This window comes from Nelusetta ayraudi, unplaced genomic scaffold (assembly GCF_046127955.1).
Source record: "Nelusetta ayraudi isolate G7.1 ecotype Tasmania unplaced genomic scaffold, CSIRO-AGI_Nayr_v1 ptg000122l, whole genome shotgun sequence".
In the NCBI taxonomy this organism is placed as follows: domain Eukaryota; kingdom Metazoa; phylum Chordata; class Actinopteri; order Tetraodontiformes; family Monacanthidae; genus Nelusetta; species Nelusetta ayraudi.
Window position 1 is genome coordinate 873,159 of NW_027466172.1, and position 21,128 is coordinate 894,286.

General features: G+C 41.1%; 2 protein-coding genes across 2 annotated transcripts; both read left to right on the top strand.

Moving 5' to 3' along the window:
* Window positions 1–49: 49 nt before the first annotated feature.
* mocos (molybdenum cofactor sulfurase) lies at window positions 50–10,254 on the top strand. Its single transcript, XM_076050051.1, has 15 exons — window positions 50–374; window positions 2,469–2,558; window positions 2,656–2,722; window positions 2,834–3,478; window positions 3,603–3,679; window positions 3,810–4,009; window positions 4,117–4,233; window positions 4,816–5,205; window positions 5,309–5,471; window positions 5,580–5,667; window positions 6,009–6,133; window positions 8,759–8,855; window positions 9,354–9,495; window positions 9,599–9,703; window positions 9,826–10,254. The coding sequence occupies exons 1-15, from the start codon at window positions 263–265 to the stop codon at window positions 9,928–9,930; spliced, it is 2,523 nt and encodes an 840-aa protein (XP_075906166.1). The 5' UTR covers window positions 50–262; the 3' UTR covers window positions 9,931–10,254.
* A 1,358-nt stretch (window positions 10,255–11,612) lies between these two features.
* Window positions 11,613–19,614, top strand: LOC142904140 (lysophosphatidylserine lipase ABHD12). Its single transcript, XM_076050059.1, has 13 exons — window positions 11,613–11,759; window positions 15,220–15,332; window positions 15,417–15,522; window positions 15,724–15,843; window positions 15,967–15,997; window positions 16,096–16,141; window positions 16,449–16,578; window positions 17,977–18,014; window positions 18,185–18,264; window positions 18,352–18,434; window positions 18,544–18,622; window positions 18,758–18,879; window positions 19,002–19,614. The coding sequence occupies exons 1-13, from the start codon at window positions 11,671–11,673 to the stop codon at window positions 19,021–19,023; spliced, it is 1,059 nt and encodes a 352-aa protein (XP_075906174.1). The 5' UTR covers window positions 11,613–11,670; the 3' UTR covers window positions 19,024–19,614.
* Window positions 19,615–21,128: the final 1,514 nt, after the last annotated feature.

The window sequence follows — 21,128 nt, forward strand, 5'->3', positions numbered from 1 at the left end:
CTTTTCTTTTACTTACAAATGTGCCGCCGGGTCTCTTAGCTGTACTCAGCAATCTTGTCAACTTTACCTCCGATGACACTTGCGATGTTTATGACTCCGCTACTAACTCCTTAGTTACCTTCGGGATACAGTCTGGGGGATACGACTGGTGAACTGAAGTCCGAGGGCGACGGACTTTCTTCCTGCGAACTGCGTCAATGACCGCAGTCGCGCGTGTGTTTGTTTGCGTGACGCGAACACTGCGCCGTGCCGAAAGCTCCCGATGGATTTTGAAGAACTGTGCACCTTCGAGAGCTACCGGCAGCACTGGAGTCACTACGGCTATGGGGGAAACTTCCAAGACGTGGTTGAGCAGGAGTTCACTCGGACAAAAGGTAGATACGGTCTGTGACCTGCGCGCTGAATCATTGCACAGAGTTGGCCACCATCCCAGAGATAACGCGCACAAAACACTAAAATCATTTACTAAACCCCATTGACACTGTCAATACACACTCGCTTTGCCTGATAAAGTTATAGTTATGTTAATCATTCAAAGAGTCTCGTGTAAGCGCACTTACTGATATCACACTTCTTGGGAGTGACAGGTTAGAGACAGTTTTCCTTTTTTGAGGAACTTCCTTGATCCTTGAAACAATTTAGATACAATACCAAACTCCATTTCCACCTCATCCCAAAGTTGCATTGACCTCAGCTGGGTGCATGGTTGTCTCATTCACCAACGCTTCGTTCGAAAGTCCGAATCTTTGGGCTGAACTCACTGAACCGAATCACTTCCCGAATCGATCCGTTCAGTTCTCCATTCAGTTAAACGGTGAAATCTCATAACCTCTTCATTTTTCAAATGTCTCCATCTTTCATGGTTCGCAAAAAGTGTTTGAAAGTAATGTCCTGTCTTCACCGAACAAACTTAAGTCACCGAACAAAATAATATCTGATCCGTTGGATAGTGGCTGTTTTCTTGTGGTGGCCATGGTAAGATCATGACTCACAGATACCTGAAATGTCTACATGACTGCTTTTTATTATTATTCTCATTGTTACCGTACTGGTCGGTGTGACCTTATGACCGTGGACCTATGAATTAAAGAACAGGAAATGATAAATGTTAAATATTGATAACGAACCCATATCAGCTTGTTTGCACTGTCTTAGTGTTAAGGTTAGGGTTACATTAAATTTCTTTCTATGAGTGTCTTGCTTTCCCCAAGTACAGAATCCAGACCAGTCGTCAAGTCAGAAATATGTGTAAAAAAAGAAAGAAAGAAAGAAAGAAAACAGTCACTGTACAACAATTAAGAAAAAGGTTTAAGACGTCAAATCATCCCCATCCCCAAAGCCTCCACTGGCCACCACTGGCCACCACACAGCTCCACCCATGCCCTCAAACCTGAGCAAAGTAAAACAGACAAAATCAAGCATATTCATGTAAGAATACAGTAAGAAAAACTTTGACAGCATAAAATCAAGCTATATTCCTCCCTGGCAGTGTATAAATCTTTCAAATATTACGATTATTAAGCCAAAATCAGCCATACTTGTGGAAGCAACAGCACTTCTATGTGGGTCACAACAGCAGGGGATCTAAACGTTTCGGTGAACAAATTGATTTATTGCACTGATCCAAGTCATTCAAAGAACTGCTTTTCCCAACACTGTGTGATTTAGAGATTTTTCGAGCTTTGCGACATGGTGTGTTATCCCGCTGTGGGAAGTAGCCGTTACAGGATCCACAGTGTGGTCATTAAGGTTTGGATTGGCAACAATTCTCAGGTAGGCCGCGCCGCCAGACTCTGAACCTTCCATCAAAATGTCACGAAAGAAATCAGAGCTACTCAGACCAGGCATCGTTTCTGTTCTGACAGGTGTCCCCGCTTTGACACAGTGACGGTCTTCTGTGCGCCGTGGCTGTAACGAGTTACTTCAATTACTGTTATCGCTCTGTCATCTTGATCCAGCCCAGACATTTTGCCCTGACCTCTGGCTCAGAGGATATTTTGGGTTTTTTGGATCATTCTCTTAAACCCTTAAGATGCTTGCGCAGGAAAATCCCTCTAGATCTGCAGTCTCTGAAATTCTCAGACCGGCCTGCCTGTCACCAACAGTGGCTGAATAGGTGTACAATCAACAATTAACAATTGATACAGTATATGAATGTATATTTAAAGTATGAATCCATAAATAATGGTGCATTTAAGGTTATGGGGTTTGGTGGTTGCTGGTTATGCTGCTATGCAGCTTTGAATTTTCCCTTTCTGTAAAATCAAATAGAAAAATGAACTGTGGAATACATATTTTTTTAAATCTGTAGATTCAATTTAGGTTCGTCAAAATAGTGTGAAGTATTGAAAAGGAGAATCTTTAACTTTTATGGGGGAAGGCAGGCAACGCAAGAATGCCGCTGGATGGATTGAAATGCACACAAGCTAGTTTCCACCATCGCAATCAGTCTTTTTTCCTGTGAGCAGGACTCACTTATCTGGATCACGCAGCAGCGACTCTGTACCCGCAATCTCTCATCAGGGATTACTGCCAGGACATTTCAAGAAATGTGTACGGTGAGAAAAACATCACGTGAAAGCAGAAGGTTGAAATTATCATTACCACGGCTTTGATTCCCTGAACAGATAGTGTTGTTCATGTGGCCCTCCACAGGAAACCCTCACAGCCACAACCCCAGCAGCAGACTGACGCATGACACCGTGGAGAGGGTCCGATTCAGGTAACGACCTTTCACGCGCCAAATGAAGCCTTTCATAATGGAGTCGCGTGACTCGGCTGGACGCGACTGTGCTGGTTGAAATGGGTGAAAAAGCGGCTCGCTATCTTGCAGGATATTGCAGCATTTCAACACAACCCCTGAGGAGTACTGTGTGATTTTCACCTCCGGTTGCACGGCCGCTGTCAGAGTGGTGGCTGATAGCTTCCCTTGGAGGGCGCAGACGGAGAGCGAGGCGGGGAGCCACTTCTGCTATCTCATCGACAGCCATACCTCTGTCGTAGGTATTAGAGGACTGACGTCCGGCCGGGGGGTAGTCGCCCTGCCCGTCTGCCCGCAGGAAGTGGAGGGCCGGGCGAAAGATGAGGTCGACGGCAAAGAGTACGCCTGCCAAACACCGCACCTCTTCTGTTATCCGGCCCAGAGCAACTTTTCCGGGAAGAAGTATCCCCTTCGCCATGTCAAGGGCATCCAGGCGCGACGGCTCTACCCGGCGTGCGACCACCGGGGCCGCTGGTTCGTGCTGCTGGATGCAGCCTCGCACGTCAGCTGCTCCCCCCTCGACCTGCGGGACTGCCCCGCCGACTTTGTCCCCGTCTCTTTCTACAAGGTGTTTGGCTTCCCCACGGGCCTGGGGGCCCTCCTCGTTCACAAACGCGCAGCGGGAATACTAGAGAAGACTTACTTCGGAGGAGGCACAGCCGCGGCTTACCTGTCGGGAGAAGATTATTATGTGCAGGCGGCAAACATTTCTGACAGGTGAAGTCCTGCGCGAGCTTGCCAAATCCTAGGTGTTCTCTGAAAGCTCTCGCTTGTTCCGCAGCTCCCTCGCTACACCTCTAAAAATTGCAGTTTATTTTCCCTCCATTTTGCCCTGATAAAGGTTTGAAGATGGAACTGTGCCCTTCTTGGACATCATTGCTGTCAATCACGGATTTGATGTTCTTAACAGAATTACAGGTGCTGTAGAGGCTTTTTTTTTTAACGTGCAAGCTTTCAGAATGGCGACATAGGTTGTCTGAAAAAAGGCTGTTTCCGCTTTGAGTCAGTGTGAATGGCCCCTCTGTCTTTCCCTTTGTTTTGCCTTCAGGGGGCATTCACAACATCCAGCAGCACACTTTTGGCTTGGCACGCTACACTTACATGCTGCTGTCAAGTCTTTGCCATGGCAACGGTCGACCGGCAGCTCAGATATATGCTGAAGGCCAGTTTGAGAGTCCGAGCACACAGGGCGCAATTCTAAACTTCAACCTTATGGATTCTAGCGGGCACATAATTGGATGTTCGCAGGTGAATTTGACAAACTCGAGTTTCTCCCTGCCTCGTTATTGTTTACCGTTTGTTTACGCACATGCAGAGGCCGCTGCAAATTTTGAAAAATCCTCTGCTACTCACAGGTCGACAGGATGGCAAGTCTGTACAACATTCATGTGCGCACTGGCTGCTTCTGCAACACCGGCGCCTGTCAGTACTTCCTGGGGATCACCAATGAACAGATGAAGAAAAACTTGCAGGTATGAGTCCAAAGCCTAGTCCAGGTAATTCTGTCTCATTCCAAATAAATATATATGTTTCTTATATTTGTGTTGTTTCTGTATCTATTTTGATCTAATTTTGGTCAATTTCTTCAGTGATTTGTTCACTGCTCAGAAATACCACTGGCAGAGATGTCTTTTCAGGAAGGAAGTTCTTTTCTCTCAGCAACTCAAATCTCTTCACTGTTAAAGTGTGGATAGAAGGAGAGGCTTGGCTTTCTTAGCTAATAAATGTCAGTAATTAGCTTAGTCACTGAGATTTTCCTCCATTAGTCTTAAAGACTTTTGATTAAGGGGTCTAAATTTTTGAAAAAACATATCTTTGTTTATATAAGATATAAGACAGAGCATCCATCAATCCATTTCTATTACCGCTTCTCCTGTACTGAGGGTCACAAACATGAGGTTACACCCTGGACAAGTTGCCAGTTTATCGCAGGGCGACATCTCTACATTAAAAACTCGCAGACCAAATTGTTAACCTCTGGTTTTTACTTCTGGTTCTGAATTGTCAAATTTATGGCCTTTCGTAGCTACTGTAAACATGTTCTTTTTGTCAAGGCTGGACACGTCTGTGGAGACAACATTGACCTGGTGGACGGCCGGCCGACCGGATCCGTCCGCGTGTCCTTTGGCTATATGTCAACATTTGAAGACTGTCAGAGGTTCCTGAACTTTGTCGCCGAGTGTTTTGTCGAGAAGCCGGTCACGGTGGACGACGGGAGATTAAAGAAATTGAGAGCCACAGCAGCCCGCGAGGAAGTGAATGACCGTCTCTCGACAATCAAAGTCAGTAACGGAGAAACAAATAAAGTGAATGAAGAGAAGCAGATGCCAAAAGACACGTCAAAAACACAAGGAAGTCAGCAGACTGTGTCAAACAGCCAAGGAGGAGCTTGTGTCCTCACCAACATCTACATATATCCGATCAAGTCATGTGGAGCATATGAGGTGTGACCTTTCCCCAAAAACCCTGTCTGCCTTGTTTTCCCTCTCTTCCTCTCTCTTTCTTTCCTCTGTCCTAGTTTGATGCAGTGCTGTGCTCTTTATGCAGGTCCATGACTGGCCATTGGGACCCCGGGGTTTACTCCACGACAGGAGCTGGATGGTGGTGAATGAAAACGGTGTGTGTCTCAGCCAAAAGAGAGTGCCATGTTTGTGCCTCATTCGCCCAGAGGTCCACCTGCCCTCAAACCAATTGCTTCTGCAGGCATCAGGTCAGACAGAGTCAGCGGCCCACTACCAAAAAAAAAAAATGCTTTAACGTTAAAAAATTCAAATATATGAATCCTGTGTTAAAGGACTTATCTTTTTTTCTGGTGCAGGAATGAATGCTATTTCTGTTCCCCTGGAAAGCACGGCTGAAATTCACACGAGCTATCAAGTGTGTCAGAGCAAAGTTTGTGGTGACAGGTGAGCTTGGCTGTGTTCAAACATTTAAAAGCAGCAGCTCCAGGAAATACAGTGACAAATCATTCGTTCCATATTTTTCATTCGTACCAATGCTTCCTCGGCGCGCTGCTTCAGTCGACGGTGTTGTTGAGCCTCGTGTACTTAATTTAATTGCAAATAAAACAGACAGAAAAAAAGAACTCGACATGATGTGAATCTCCTTAGGTACCTTTGTGATAAATCACAGGTGAAAAAAAAAAACAGCATTCTATTTAGTGATTGCTGGATTAGATGTTGCTCCAAATAGGAAGCATCAAACTGTAGATTTCCCCCGGGAGACTAATCCCTTCTTCTTCCTCCAGGGTGGAGACTGTCGATTGTGGCGATGAGGCTGCGTCGTGGCTTTCAGATTTCCTTAGACAGCCATGTCGTCTGATAAGACAAAATCCAGATTTTACCCGAGACATGAAGAGGAGGCCCAGTGGAGGTACACAGAGTACAAAGGCACACAGGAATGCAAGGACACGGTTTCGAACATCGTCACACTATATGTTGGCCATTGCTGCTGCTGCTCCCTGTTGCGTTTCACTTCTAGATATTCTGTCCTCTGTTCGGATCACATCTGTTGGAATAAATAGCTTGAGTGACAAAGTGAATTGTACTAGCGATTTCGGACCAGGGACACCATCCTTGTGAAGCAGTGCATTAAATCCAAGGCTGCCTGAAAAGCCATTTGTTCGTTGGCCATGTTTGAAGGAGAGGAGGCATAAAGTGTGTGAAACATCAGTGGCTAGAATTAACAATATATACAGTGTCACAAACAATTAAAACATACATTTAAACATGATACAGTCGTTACATACATTATACTAATCACAACGTCTGCAAAATTTTGTATTTTGCTACGATATGATTTTCGTTATTCCTGTTTTTAGAATTTGGCAATGAGGATGCACAAAGCAAAATCTCTGAGCATCAGTCCTGCTGGTAGTGGGCTTGCATAATAAGAAGAACTTGAGGTCATTGGGGTAATTGGCCTGAGAGTAGAGACTGCAAAATCCAAGCAGGGATCCTGTGTTCCAAAGAATATGAATGGAAGGACAAATGGATTTGCATTGTCAGAGAGGTATAGAATTTGATATCTTTTGAGCCGAATAACTGAATGACTGGTATTGTTTTTGCGTGTGTCTCATCATTCTTTTTTTCTTCTTGTGTTTGCATCTATACATCTATATATGTATAAATCTATATCATTATCTAAAGGTTCCCAAGAACTCACTAGCATTAAGCCATCTAAAAATCGAATATTCCACTGATCATACACATTGGATTTGAAAAACTCCAGAGGAACCTGTTCTCTATTCTCTCTCTAATAAAATAAAAGGAGGTAGTGCCAGTTCGATAAATCTTTAGTGATTCAACGTCGGGCAATTTTACATTATAACACAGACCAAATTGGAAAGACTTCTCGGTGGAAACAGGAACAATGAAAAATGTCATATAATAAATTACACTCCACATGATAACTCCTTCAGAATGAGGGCAATTCACTATAAAATACATTTCCTCTTGAAAAATGTTAAATGACATGCCAGCATCTAAATTAGTTTGTGGACTTGAATTCTTGGTCTTGGTTCAGAACAACATCTTCTTCATACTTAATCCCTTAATGCTCAATATTTTGCTCACAACCTCCCAAGCAAAGAGCCATAGTTTGCATTACACAGAGAAGTAAAATGATTTTCTGCCATCCGGTGGTGAAAGGTCCTGCAAGTAGTATCTAACTTTTTTTATTTGTTGAAAAAAAGCCTGTTTACCATTATATGCATTGGAACAGACCACTGTAAATGTCTATTTTTTAAAGGTTGTATTTATATTAGAATCAAACTTTATTTATGTCCAAAGGGTAAATTATTGTGTCCAGTAGCTCACTAAAAACACACATAAAGACATAAAAACACATTAGATACCAAGTAAGGTGCATGTGTGAGTGGATGTGGAGGATGTTGGGGGAAGGGTGTCCGTCTTGGTCTTTCTCAAGTATCTAATTTTGACAATTGCTGAGCACTGTGATTGCGTGAATGACAGTGGAATGTAATTTGCTTTATTGTATTAAGGCTTGACCTCTGTTGACCACTGTTTGTAGTAAAGTTGACCAACTATCTGCTGGCAAACTACGTCAGCTGTTAGATGGCGGTCATTTCAGTCTTTTCATGTTATCTGGCGGAGGGAGGGAGGTGGGGGGGAGGTTAGAATCAGCCAAACACAGTAAATCTGATCTCCATGTAGTTTGGTTGGATCTCACGGATGCCTGTGCTTCAGTCTCCGTACCTATTCATTAGCTTTGCGCTGAACTTCTTCCACATACCACCATACATCCATCACCATGTACCAAATTTCCTACTTCCTGCAGCACCAGAGAAATCAACAGCTTACCGTCAGCCGGGTTAGCAATGGGTTGTTCCATCTCCCCCATCCTTTTCTCAACAGTATCTGAGGTCTGAGGATTCAAATCTCAGTCAAGTGACTGCCGGCCCTGAGAGGCTGGTGATGCATGGTGTCGCCCATCTGCATTCAGACTGCAGCATGCTCCACCAGACTTGGGAAAAGATTTGAACAGATGCTCGCGTTGACCGGGAAAAACTAAAACGTGACAAATACTCTATCCTCTTGGTAAAGAGTCAGGAAGCGTCATCTCATTTTCAGCTGACGGTGAAAAAATTTAGCTTGTTGTGGACCAACTGCTGCAAAACTCCCTGAGAGGGAGACCCGACGTAGACATCCCTACAACTGCTTCACCACTTCCACCTTTGTTTAATTGACTTCAGCCCTGTAAATAACTTGTTACAAGAACAGCTTCTGATGTTATCCCACAATGAGTCACATAACACGAAAAAAGACCTTACTTTTCCGGAGGTTATCGATATTTAATTTTACTGTGTCAAGCCCAAATGACCACAACCCACTTTCTTACATATTGAAGTGTGAAAGTGATCAATGAATGCTTTTCATTCTCTGTATTAATACTGGGCCTTTTTTGAGGATGGATTTGTCCTCAAGTTGAATGAAAGAAACAAATTGCTGGTGCTAACTTTAACTTTTGTTCTTCTAGCTGCCATATCCACATCTCTCTCCATGGTGAATGAAGCTCAGTATCTCATGATCAACCGTGCCAGTGTGGAGCTCGTGCAAAAGCTAATGAGAAGCAGGTTTGAACACAATGATGTCTTATTCAAAATATGCCAGGGGAAAAAACATCAGGATACATCTGTACATTTACTCTACCAGTCAAAAGTTTGGACACACTGTGTGAATTTAATGTCTTTTCTTTCATTCTCATGACTGTTGACATTGCAGTTTCTCACTGAATGCATCAAAACTACAAATAAACACACAGACTTATGGAGGAAACAGTAAAAGTGTAAAATAACTTTTAACACGTTTTATATTTAAATTCTTCAAAATAGCCACCTTTCATAAAAAGTATGTTTAGAGTTATTTGAAGTGTTTTTCTTTGCACCATAGTTACATATATCTTGCTCATATATTTGATGTCTTCAGTATCTGTCTGCTGTGTAGAAGTCAAGATTTAAAAAAAAATTGCATGAGAAGGTGGGTCCAAACTTTTGACTGGTTGTGTACATCACAAAGGGTGATTTTCATTGCATAGCAAATAACTTGCGATTTCCACATTTCCTTTTTCTCAGACATGGCCATTCTGAGGGTGATCAGCTCCTTGACTTGCAGAATGTCATTAGTCGCTTCCGAGCCAATTTAGTCATTGCTGGAGTAGAACCATTTGAGGAGGATAATTGGTCACACTTGATTATTGGCAACACTCAGTTCATGGTGAGCTGACACTCTCAGATAAACTATAAATTCTTCAAATGAATTCAGTATAGGCTTTCCTACAAAAAAAAATGAACGTGCTCCCTTTGTGATTAACTCAAAGGTCACAGGTCAATGTGGAAGGTGCCACATGATTGGAATAGACCAGGACACAGGAGCCAAAACAAAAGAGCCTCTATTGTCACTGTCTGCCCACCGCACAGGGAAGGTCAGTCTTAACAGCTGCGTCTTTGTCATGATGATAATGCTCGTGTCATGGCAGTTATGAGCGTTGAAGTGCCTGCACATCAAGAGCTAAAACACTCTCCTTATTTTCTCGTGCATTTCCAGTTGACTTTCGGCATGTACCTGAGCCATCAACTCGCAGACGGCTCTGCTGCAGCAGGTTCTCTATCTGCTGGTGCTTTCATCCAGCCAGAGCTGCACGGCTCATGAAGAAAAATATCACTTTTGTTTACTTTGGCGTCAACATTTCTGTCCTTCGCAGTCATGCTGCACCGCAAGAACCAAAGATCAGCTGTCAAATACTGTGTGATTCGAGATGCTGCTCTTTTTATTGGTGTATGTGCGCCCTGCTGTCTTTCGTCCTCTCAGACTCATTCCACTTATTGCCTTCATATTTCACTTTATCTCCACGTAGTCAAAGTAATGAGCTTTGTTTTGTTTTTTTGTAATGATGGCATTCTTAAAGTGTTTGTGATGTACAAATGCAGTGCTGCTATTTGGGTCAAAAACCATTAAAAACTTGGAGGAAGCTTATTGACTCGTCTTCTTTTCATCCCCACAGACAGAATTTTATTTTATTATACACACCACACACATACAGGATGTGGCACCTCCACTGCTGCTTCAAATCCAGGATATATTATTCCCTGCAATACAAAAGCCAAGCACTCAAATGTAGTGATGCATGCTCAATATGATTCCATATTGGCAGTGACATGAAAAATCACATAAAATGATAACACCATTATCATTTCATGTACAGGGAACACATAAACCATGATATAGATCTGTTCATGGTTCAGCTATAGTAATAAACAGATGCTTACCGTCTGCGTATGCACCGACCATGCACATACAAACAACAATTTAAAACGGTAGAGAAGGGGATTTGGAATTTGCAGTGATGTAAATGGAAAGTAAGAGCCAAGTGAACTTCCAGCAACTTTGGTGATAATTCACAAAATAAGCTCAAACTATGGAGCTGGAGACACAATTCTTTGAGAGATTCGCCTGAATGGTAATTCAATAGGTCATAGAATGTGATTCACATCGCTTTCATTGTCATTAAAACTCTCCATGACTCATTTGCCCTAATTTTGCTCCTTGAAATTATGATCCATCTCCAGACTGCACCTCTCCGCAGTGCACAGGCCGTGCACACTCTGCGACCTGCTGATCATCGTTGTTTTCGTTTTTGTGAAGATGTATGTTGCTGTGATTCATGATATTTATCTGTTGTTTTTATGAATTTTGATCCAATTGAACGAAATGAGGTAAAACTCTTGTTCAGTTGCACCAGCACCTTTTTAATGAGCTAAAAAATGTGCCCTCTAATTTATGCTCAGCTCCTCTGATAATATTACAAAAAAAAAAGAAAAAAGTATGGCCTTTCTTTCCTCTCCAACAATTTCTTTCATACTTTGTCCCCGGCAGGTGTTATAATTTATACCGTTCAAGGCCCACTGTCCCTAAAAATCACTGGAGGCGTAGAATGGACTTGGCTTAATACCAGAACTGTCAATAGATTTTGTTCTTCTTCCTCGGAGGAGTGAAGTATTATAGTATAGTAGTATTTTTATTTTATTTTTAATCGTATAAAGTATAGTGCAATATAAAGGTATAATATAGTTTGGCAGAATTTTGAAATTTCATTGGTGAGTTTACGTTTGGTTACTGTCTAACATTTGCCCTACAAGAGTCTGCTCTCGACAGGGGCAAAAGTACAATACGTAGCGACTGTTCCGTTTAAGGTAGCTCCAAGTAATTAATGTATGTATGTACCGAGAACTGGGGGGGGGGGGGGGGGGGGGGAAGAACGGTAAAGCTGCGCCACCTTAACTACGCCGACTTGCCTCGCGTGTCTGAGATTATATTCACTAGAACAAAGTTTATCAGCCACAGAAAGTATTTGAAAATCAACCAGGAAACGGTGTTTCCAGGCATTTTAAGATGAGGAAAAGAAGCGGAAAACGGAACGCTTCTTCCGCTGGCAGTGACGTGAGGAAGCCCGCCGGGATCCGCCGGAAAGAAGGCACACCGTGAGTTAGCTCACTACCTTTAGCAGATTTGCATTCATTTATTTATTAACAAGCAATTCAAAGTTAAAAAGTTTTTAGAGTCGCCATTTTTTTTTTTTTTTGTCGAATTCGAGGTGGTGAATAACCAGTGTGCAGTCTGCAAAATGAGGTTTTACACACGCTGTCACCATTGTGTTGAAAAAGCCTTGGTTAATAACCATAACACATTAGCGGAAGTTTGTGAGGAAAGACAGCCCCGCTCTGTCCCACCTCCAATGGTCAATCCTCTCACAACAAGTCAAGTGACTGTGTACGCTCAATTGAGTTGGGGTCTTGTTTCTTGTTAGATCACTGACTGATTGAACTCCATTATAAGCAGCCTCATGAAAGAATCTACTGGAACGCTTCAAGAACATTACATGTGCAGGAAAATCAGTCAGGATGTGCTGAACACATTATGGGATGGCTTTGACAGTTGCTGCCTTGAATGTGATATAAGAGAATGAATATCTCGTGTGCAATATATCATTACAGAAGTTGAATGCTTTAGAATTGCTATTAAAAAAAAAAAAAAGAAAGAAAAAAAAGTGAGCATTTTTGTATTATAATCACACTTAGTTGTGTTGTGCTAAACCATAAAAACGGAAACCAAGCATCATGAGTTATGGCTCTTTAAAACAGCCGACTTTTAGTGTGTTCACACAGAATTTTGCGCACTTGGAATTCTCTCAATCGCTTTTAGTTAGGCATTGAAAAATAGTTTTCATTCAACACTGAAATGTTCATGTAATTTTATTATTCATTCATCATATAATTTTTAGTGCACTCATAATGATTGCAGAACATTCAAGATCATTACTTCATAAAACTGGTTACTATGGAGTTCAATGCAGAAATGAGTCAGTGATCTAAAACTTTTGAATTGTAGTGTGTGTGTGTGTGTGTGTGTGTGTGTGTGTGTGTGTGTGAATGTGTGTGTGTGTGTGTGTGTTTATATATACTGTATATATATGTGTATATATATTTATATATATACACACACATACACATATACATACTCACACACACACACATATACACACACACACACACATATATATTCATATATGTATGTATATATATATATATATATATATATATATATATATATATATATATATATATATATATATATATATATATATATATATATATATAGAGTGAAAGTAGGATACACAATTTACCCCTGCAAAAACTGTGAGATCCATTTTTGTACTTGCCAGTCATAGCCATATGTATTGAAATGCCTAAAAGCCTAATTCCTAAGGTGTGGCCTTTGTGGGGTGAGAGGGCCTAATTTATGTCATTTCAGAGTTGTTCACATGAAAAGGTTCGGTAACCACTGCAATATAGAGTGACTCTCCAGCAGAACAGGGGTTGTATTAGCACCCATCACTGCTCTCCTCTCTTTAAAAAAAAAAAAAGATGGCAAGCTGCTATCTGTCATCTGCAAAAGACATGGGGTTGACTGGTGAAGAGAAAAGTGTTAACTCTGGACATGGCGAAGAGACAGTTTAATGACTGGTGGAATGAATGACCCCTTATATATTTTCGCCCCCAGGGCCATGTGGAAATCAGTCTTTAACTTAAAGAGCTCTTCTGGATGATTAGAGTGTTAATGGAGGGAGTGGGGCGTATTGTCCATTAATTGGCGATCGTCTGAAGAGTATCCTTTTCTCTCTGGGGAGTCAGAAAGACTCTGGTGACAGCCTGGCTGCTTGATTAGATAATTCAGCTCTTCTCTCCCCCATATTAATGGCTCCATATTAATGCTGCATGCACAGACGGTGCGGGCGCTCATTCCCGTGTGTCTGTATGTATTTACGTTGAACTGCAGTTTGTGCAGTTCAACAAAATGGTCCATCACATTTCCTGCCGTCTCACTTCCCCTGATACACCTGTACTTATGGAAGGCAATGAGCCATTTCATTGCACTTTTTGGGGGAAAGCTGGAAAATGTCAATGAGACACTGATTTTCTCATGCGAGAAAAAAAATGTTTTTTTCCCCCCAATGTTTTCACTTGCTTTGACTACATAGCAAATACGTTTTTCGAAAGGAGGAGACCTTTGCGGATAATTTGGCTAAATGCGACTGATGAGCACCAAATGAATAGTAACCCATAAACAAACTGAGCTAATGTCTCTGGCAACTCTTTTCACAGTCAGCCAGCTGAATGCAACATACAATTTTCGGAGTGTTGTGACTGAAAAATAAATGTGACATCTGTAACATTATCTGCGAGTGAACAGTGCAAGGTGCTGCTGAAGAGGAGAGGAGGCTGAAATGTGCGTGGGTGTCTTTCTCACCACCAACTGCTATCTGTTAATGGGGGAAATATTACATAGTGAAGTCCATACGAGTCGATTCTGGATCTATGCACACACGCATGCACATCATTCATGGTTCAACTATAGTGTCTCTGGGGGACTCTATAGGTCCATCGCAATCTGACACTGAGGGTTAGCGTTCAAAATATTCATTAGCCATCCAGTGGCTAGTCTGTCAGCTGGTCAAATGATGTGGTGGTTAATGTTTTGAAAACCAATTTGAAAGGCTCATTTTAACATTCTATTAGCAAGCATTCCCTCATAGCAACACAAGTATGACAACCTGAAGTTTTTGATGGTGCGTAGTCATTTCCAAAAATAAAAATCTATATGATCTCTTTGTTGCCTCTGACTGAGTAACTAACCATTGATGGATTCATAACTTGATTTTTATCAATTATTAGAATAAAATAAAACCTGCAGAGGACTGTAAAACCAGTCATCATGTTTTAAGTTTCATTTGAGTTGTTTGGATCTCCATTAGCTGTGACCAGAGCAACAGCTAACCTTTCTGGAATTCATCCACACAGTAGAACTTTCTGCGTCTAGATCACAACAAAAATACACAATGCAATACAAAATGCAAATCACATTACAACCTTTCTTAACCACTGTCACTACTATAGTAACAAACACGAACAATAGGTTACTCATGAGACGTCCCTTCAAAGGAAGTTATAACTCAAGACTGCACTTTAAACCAGACTTACAAACACGTAAAAACAGTGTCTGATGAAGGGACTTCAATGTTGAATAGAGCTTTTGATTCTCCTCATGAGTAAGCTTGAGTCTATTTTTCTGTCTGTTAGTTGTCAAAACAATTTTTTGAGCAAGTAATGAATTATTATATCATTTTAACCCATTGTAATGATGTACAGCCTTTCTAGCTAAAGAATTAATCTAATAATGGCACATCAATTGCGTTTTATTGGACGAATGACAAGAACTGTTTCAGTTGTAAATATGCGCCTTCGCTGTCTGACAACAACTTAGCATCCCTATGAGTGTAAAAACGAATCAGGGCATTTCTTCATTCTTGAAAAACTAGGTCCCTGTGGGTGCATCAAATTTAAAAGAACAAATTGGTTTAACCACAGTTCTGTCTGTTCGCAGGTCCCGAAGGTGGTTGAAAATAGGCCTTCTTGGCTTGTTTTTTATTGTCCTGGTCCCCGTTTCGCTCTGGACTCTCCCAGACTTAATCCAGCACTTTGTTTACACTCACAGAAGTAGGTGATTTCTCCCTCTGTCTCCTGTAACCACTGTAAATACTCCTGTTGCTGGGCCCACATCTCCTCCATTCTGTTCTGCAGTCAGGTTGCCTTTCTTCATTGACCTCAGCCGGCCGGCTGAGCTCTCCCTTAATCACACCATCAACATGTACTTAACATCAGAGGAAGGAATCTCCCTTGGCGTCTGGTCAGTGTAACCCTGGTTCAATTGTTTTTGGGGTTTTCTTTCAAGCTTATTTTTCAAAAGTGTGGATTAAGCACAAGCTTATTTCATTTATCCATTTATCTATCCATCTGTCTATCTATTTATTTATCTTTTTTTTTTTTTTTACAAGACTAATCTCTTGGTGTATCTTTAAGTGGGCATTTTGTTTCGACCTTTTTAAAGGCACACTGTCCCTGACAGTCGGTGGAAGGAGGCTCAGGGGAAGGACTCGGCCTGGTACCAGCGCAGTTTAGGCGATGGCAGTCCAGTTTTCATATATCTCCATGGGAACACAGGCAGCAGGTGCAATAAATTATTCATTTGTATTGTAGTGTGAAGCTAAGGAAGCAGACTGTGACAGTGGCACACTGCTCGCAGTGCGTGAACCGGTATATTGGCTCACGTGTCTATTAATCACTCCAACAGGGCGGCCCCCCACCGCGTGGGAGTGTCAAAAGTGAGTGATGGGACACGTAAACGTATTAATCATTACGGGTTGGGGTGTAAATGTTTCATTGGCCTGTCCAATGACAAATAAGTGTTGTATGTCTACAGGTTTTGAGTGCACTTGGTTACCACGTGCTGGTGCCCGACTACAGAGGTTTGTGGGAATAAAGATTTATGGCTCTACGTCTGAACATATTTTCCATCTTTTCGCTTCTTAACTTCCATTCTGAAGGTAATGCACAAACTCCTCAACTTGATTTAATATCATTTGCACTGTCATGCCTGACAAGTTGTCGTCAGGGTGCGAAAAAAGACTCCAGTTCAGCTTCAGGTCAGGGAATAGAGCGGTTTTCCCACAGAGAGGCTGCCCCCTGGTGGCAGCGAACCGCAGTGTTTAGACCCGTCTGCGAGCACTTGTTATTATTATTAGGCGTTGTCAACGCTCTGTCACCCTCTGGCAGGTTTTGGTGATTCCACGGGGGAGCCGACTGAAGCCGGTTTGACCACTGATGCTCTCTACGTGTACAAGTGGGTGAAAGCACGCTGCAGGGACAGCCTGGTCGTCATCTGGGGCCACTCTCTTGGCACTGGGTCAGTGAGACTTGACAGCATTTTTGTCACTTGCGTGTCTGTCAGTGCAGCATTTTGGGATGTGCACTGCCCAACCCATTATATGAGACACACATATATGCACCTCTAAAAGGATACTTCAACATTTTTTAATTGTAATCACTGCAGTTGTATGAGTAGGTACATCTGAAAAATGAAAACAATAGAGCATTACAAGACCAGAGTTTTGTTTTTTGTTTTTTGTTATTGCAAATGAATAGCCAGAATTATATCAAAGATTATATTGCAGACTATATTGGAAACCTGCTGGGAAAAGTGCTCTCGAAAGCACATTTTGTGCAGCTACTCCCATCATCAAAAAATTGATTCTTGAGAAGAAGCCAAGATCTGAGCGTCACAGACTTTGTGGTGGCTAGCAGTAGGATTTTTTTTATTTTACTAACCAAGACCAGGCAACTTATTCATATGAGCCAAAAAGTAAGTAACTCTGGCACTGTCTAAGGTGACACTGTGTCACTCCGCCTGGTGGTTTACTCATGAAAGTAGCTTGGAGGACTTGCTTCATGTGTCGCAGTGTTACATAACTCTACATTATTATTTCATAGTGTAGTGAACGTGCAAGTCACAACTTGTATTGGAGAATGTTTTAGTGTTGTTGTGTCCCTGGGCAAGACACTTAACCCAAAATTGCTCCCATTGGGGCGAGGCAGCGCCTTGCATGGCAGCAGCCACCCATTGGTGTATGAATGTGTGTGTGAACGGGTGAATGAGAGGCCAATGTAGAGTTCTCTGGGGTACCGTGAAGGTGCTGGAAAAAGCGCTATATAAGTGCAGTCCGTTTACCATTTACCATTTAGAGTTGGTGGATTGCGTGTTTGATGAGTTTTGATGGAGGGAGACCAGAGCCGTTCACCCGCCTTGTGTTCACTGAGCAGCCTGTGTTTCTACCCCCTGGATCTCAAACAGCAGCCACTGGTAATTAAAGGGAATGTGCCCACTCATATGATTGTTGGAATCACAGCATCTTCAATCAACTACTAAGAAGTGGATGGCACCGCAGCATTAGCAACTAGAATAGCTTGTGCTAAGTGAACTGGCTTTGATCCAATGCAGACCCATCTCGTTTGTGAGTTATATGTTATCATTAATAGGTAACATAAACAATGAAAGAAAATGTGACTTATAGATAATGCAGAAAGTAAAGAAAAAACACTTTTTACTTGTTCTTTAATTGTTGCTACGCTGATTTCTTCTGCTCACGTCATAAAACTTACCAGCTAACCAAGGTGACTTAGTGCCTTCATGGCAGGAGTGATTGAAGTGAGCCCACTGCTACAATGAACAGCAGTTTGATGGCGAAAACAATTTAATCCTCATAAGCAAGTAAAGCTTTGTTTTGTTTTTTATGTCTTTGTGCAGAGTGTCCACTAACACTGCAGTAAAACTGATTGAAGAAGGTAGGCTCCGACCTCCACAAACCATTTTATTGCTTCTAATCAAGACATAACTTGGAGAGTGAATTGTTTTTTTATGCTTTGTGTGATTTATCTTTAAAATTGACCCAATCTGCTCTTATTCTCTTATCTTTATTATATCAGTGACCTGATTTTCATCTCTTCCTTTTTAGGAGTGATATTTGATGGGGTGATACTTGAGGGTGCCTTTAACAGTGCTCGACAGAAGATACAGTTTCATGTTTTCTCTTGGGTAACCTTTTTCAATATTCTTCCTGTGTTTGATTGCTGCTACTATAACGCATAACCTCACAATGTTTTCTTGTTCCCTCTTATCAAGTATTATTGGAAATTTCCAGGCGTTGGCTACTTCTTCCCAGAGCCATGGGAACACAACAAAGTAGTCTTTCCCACTGAGGAAAGGTAAGAGACGCCAACGAGTGTTGAATGTCTACAAATGTTAAATATTAATTTCTGCATTCCTAATATACACATTTGTTACCCAGTGATAACTGTGTTTTTCATTTTGCAGTTTGAAAAAAATTAGAAGTCCAATCCTCTTCCTCCATGCAGAGGATGACCACTTAGTTCCATTTCCTGTTGCTCAGCAGGTATCTCCCCCTGTCGACAATGATCAAATCCAACTGAACTGATGTTTCCCTTGAAGCTACAAGTGATGGAGTCGTGTTTTTCGGTATGGCTTTCTGTTTCAAGTCAGCTGAACTTGCTTCGCTCACCTCTTGCAGATGTATGAGGTCGCAGTGAGTGCCCAGAATGCAGAGCGAGTCAAGCTGGAGGCCTTTGACGGATCTAAGGGATACTTGCACAACGGTCTATACAGAGACCCAAAACTGCCCGGGGTCTTAAAGTGAGAACATATTTCACTAATGATATTAAAATTAATGATTCCCTTGTGCCCAAATCAGTGAATTTTATCAGTTAAAAAAGTTTCACTACTACAGCATTTTCATTCTTGTGACTTCTTTGCAGGAATTTTGTGCTGTCCTTGTAGAAGTGGAGAAACAACCGAGGAGGGGGGAAAAAAAACATACTCAACTGAACATGCTGGGGACTGATTAGGTCTGATCAGCATCCAGACCCCAATAATTTGCCTTAGAAATGCTGATTTCATTTCTTGTCATTTTTTGCATGTCATGTCTGTGAAACATGATTCTATTCAATTGCACTGTTTTCCTATTTGTGGGTAATTGTAATTCTAATATTCTAATTCTAAAAATTTCTTTTTCTTTTTTACTTATATAATAAAACACAAAGTGATGTATTGGCTTCATTGAAAGACGATCTGCAGTACATATCCATTTTACAGAATTTTGGGTAACGCCACTTCGGCATCTCATAAATTTGCAATGAATGGGCTGCAGTTAGGTCAGATTCTTGTACCTTGTAAATTTGCCCTGGAGACACTTTTTAACAACCAAGAGCTCAAAGTACACAAACAAGATATACGAGAAACAGCCAAAAGTGACCACAGGGTAGGGCAGATACGCTGTCAAGCTGTCAGTTTCATTCAGATTTGTGGAAAACTTTTTAAGAAGTTGATGACACACACACATATGCATATTATGTAATGTCAACGTAATTTATTTACTGATTATTTCAACTACTTGACAATTTCGATTCAAACACAGCTTATCCTGCACTTAGGGTTTTGTGGATGCAGGATGCCTTAGTGCAAAGGTGGGTACGCTATAAACTTCTCGGCAGTTATGACAACACTAAATTGTGAGACAATGGCTATATGATTTGTTATTATTTTATGATAATGCCATTAAACAGGCTGAAGTTTTTTATGCCTACATTTGTCACACAGATACAATGTCCAGGGACATGATCTATATTAATTTTTGAGTGTTTTTGTTTTTGTTGTTTGTTTGTTTTACCTTAAGTGTCCTTTAAAACATAGCAATCAAGCTATATTTTAAGGTACTAGGACACATTGAAAATAATATACTTCTCAGGTCTTCATTTCCCATTAACCACTTGAGCAAAACGCATACAAATCTCCAGAAATCACCAGAGTAAGCCTTCTGTTTACTGCCTTCTGCAAGATGAAAGGAAAGCCAATGCTTTGTTGTCCATTGCACATATCTAAAAGAGGTAGTAGCCATGCAGCAGTAGGTTTGAATGTTCACAATTAACTGATTTCAAGAGTTGTGCACCCTAGAACACATTTAGATATAATATGCATTAGAGCAAGCAAAGCAAGTTTAGACTGTGTCTTGACTACACTGGCAAGATACATTTATCATATGTGGGCTTCTAATCATGCAATATTACAGTTAGTTATGTAAAATAAATACACTAAATAAGTAACAACCCACACTGTTGAGGACTAATTCTTGTATTCATTTTGATTATAAATATGTCTGTTTGCTTTCAAACCATGGTTTTTCATGTAAAGCCATAGTTAAAAATGAGAAAGTATGACTGTCTGTGCACCACCTGCATCTTATTGCATTTAGTTTAAATGGATAGGGTAAGAAAACCTGTTGCTTCACTGCATTAGGGATCACCATTGCATAAAGAAGTAAAACCTCTTTGCATTTATCAAAAATGATCATAGATTCAACATTTTTATCATCACATTCATAATATCCTACACTATTGTCATTTTTATATAGTTTAACAACAAATAGAACTTGTGTTTTGGGACCAAAACAATTAAATTATTGATTTTTACTGCTTGTATTTTACAAGATTACTAGAATAAATACAATGTATTGAAACAAGTTAATTTTTATTTACGGGCGATTATTTGATAACTTGATTTCTGAAAAAGAATTCTTGGAATAAAGTAACAAAGTGAATATGACATTATAAAGCATTTTTTTGTAATTAAATTGTCTTTTCTTAAATTAGATGTTTGTTTGTTTTTAAGGTGGTGTTACATGTTGTTTTTGCCCCCTTGCAATTGGTGATTATATTGTCGATGCGAAATGCGGGGTAAAAATCCAGTCCTGGCAATCAGATGACGTGGCTGAAGGTTGCGGACGATGCGCCGACTGCGTTTCTTTATTCACCGTATAATTCATCGCTTTTCGCAGTGAATGGAGCATGTGGACCACGTGATTCGCTTCAGCCAATCCCGTGTGGGTT

Coding starts and splice junctions, on each gene's coding strand:
- mocos (XM_076050051.1), top strand. CDS start 263: ATGGATTTTGAAGAACTGTGCACCTTCGAGAGCTACCGGCAGCACTGG. Junction 2,723..2,833: donor GTGGAGAGGGTCCGATTCAG/GTAACGACCTTT, acceptor GCTATCTTGCAG/GATATTGCAGCATTTCAACA. Junction 8,856..9,353: donor CAAAAGCTAATGAGAAGCAG/GTTTGAACACAA, acceptor CCTTTTTCTCAG/ACATGGCCATTCTGAGGGTG.
- LOC142904140 (XM_076050059.1), top strand. CDS start 11,671: ATGAGGAAAAGAAGCGGAAAACGGAACGCTTCTTCCGCTGGCAGTGAC. Junction 15,844..15,966: donor CATGGGAACACAGGCAGCAG/GTGCAATAAATT, acceptor TCACTCCAACAG/GGCGGCCCCCCACCGCGTGG. Junction 15,998..16,095: donor ACCGCGTGGGAGTGTCAAAA/GTGAGTGATGGG, acceptor GTATGTCTACAG/GTTTTGAGTGCACTTGGTTA.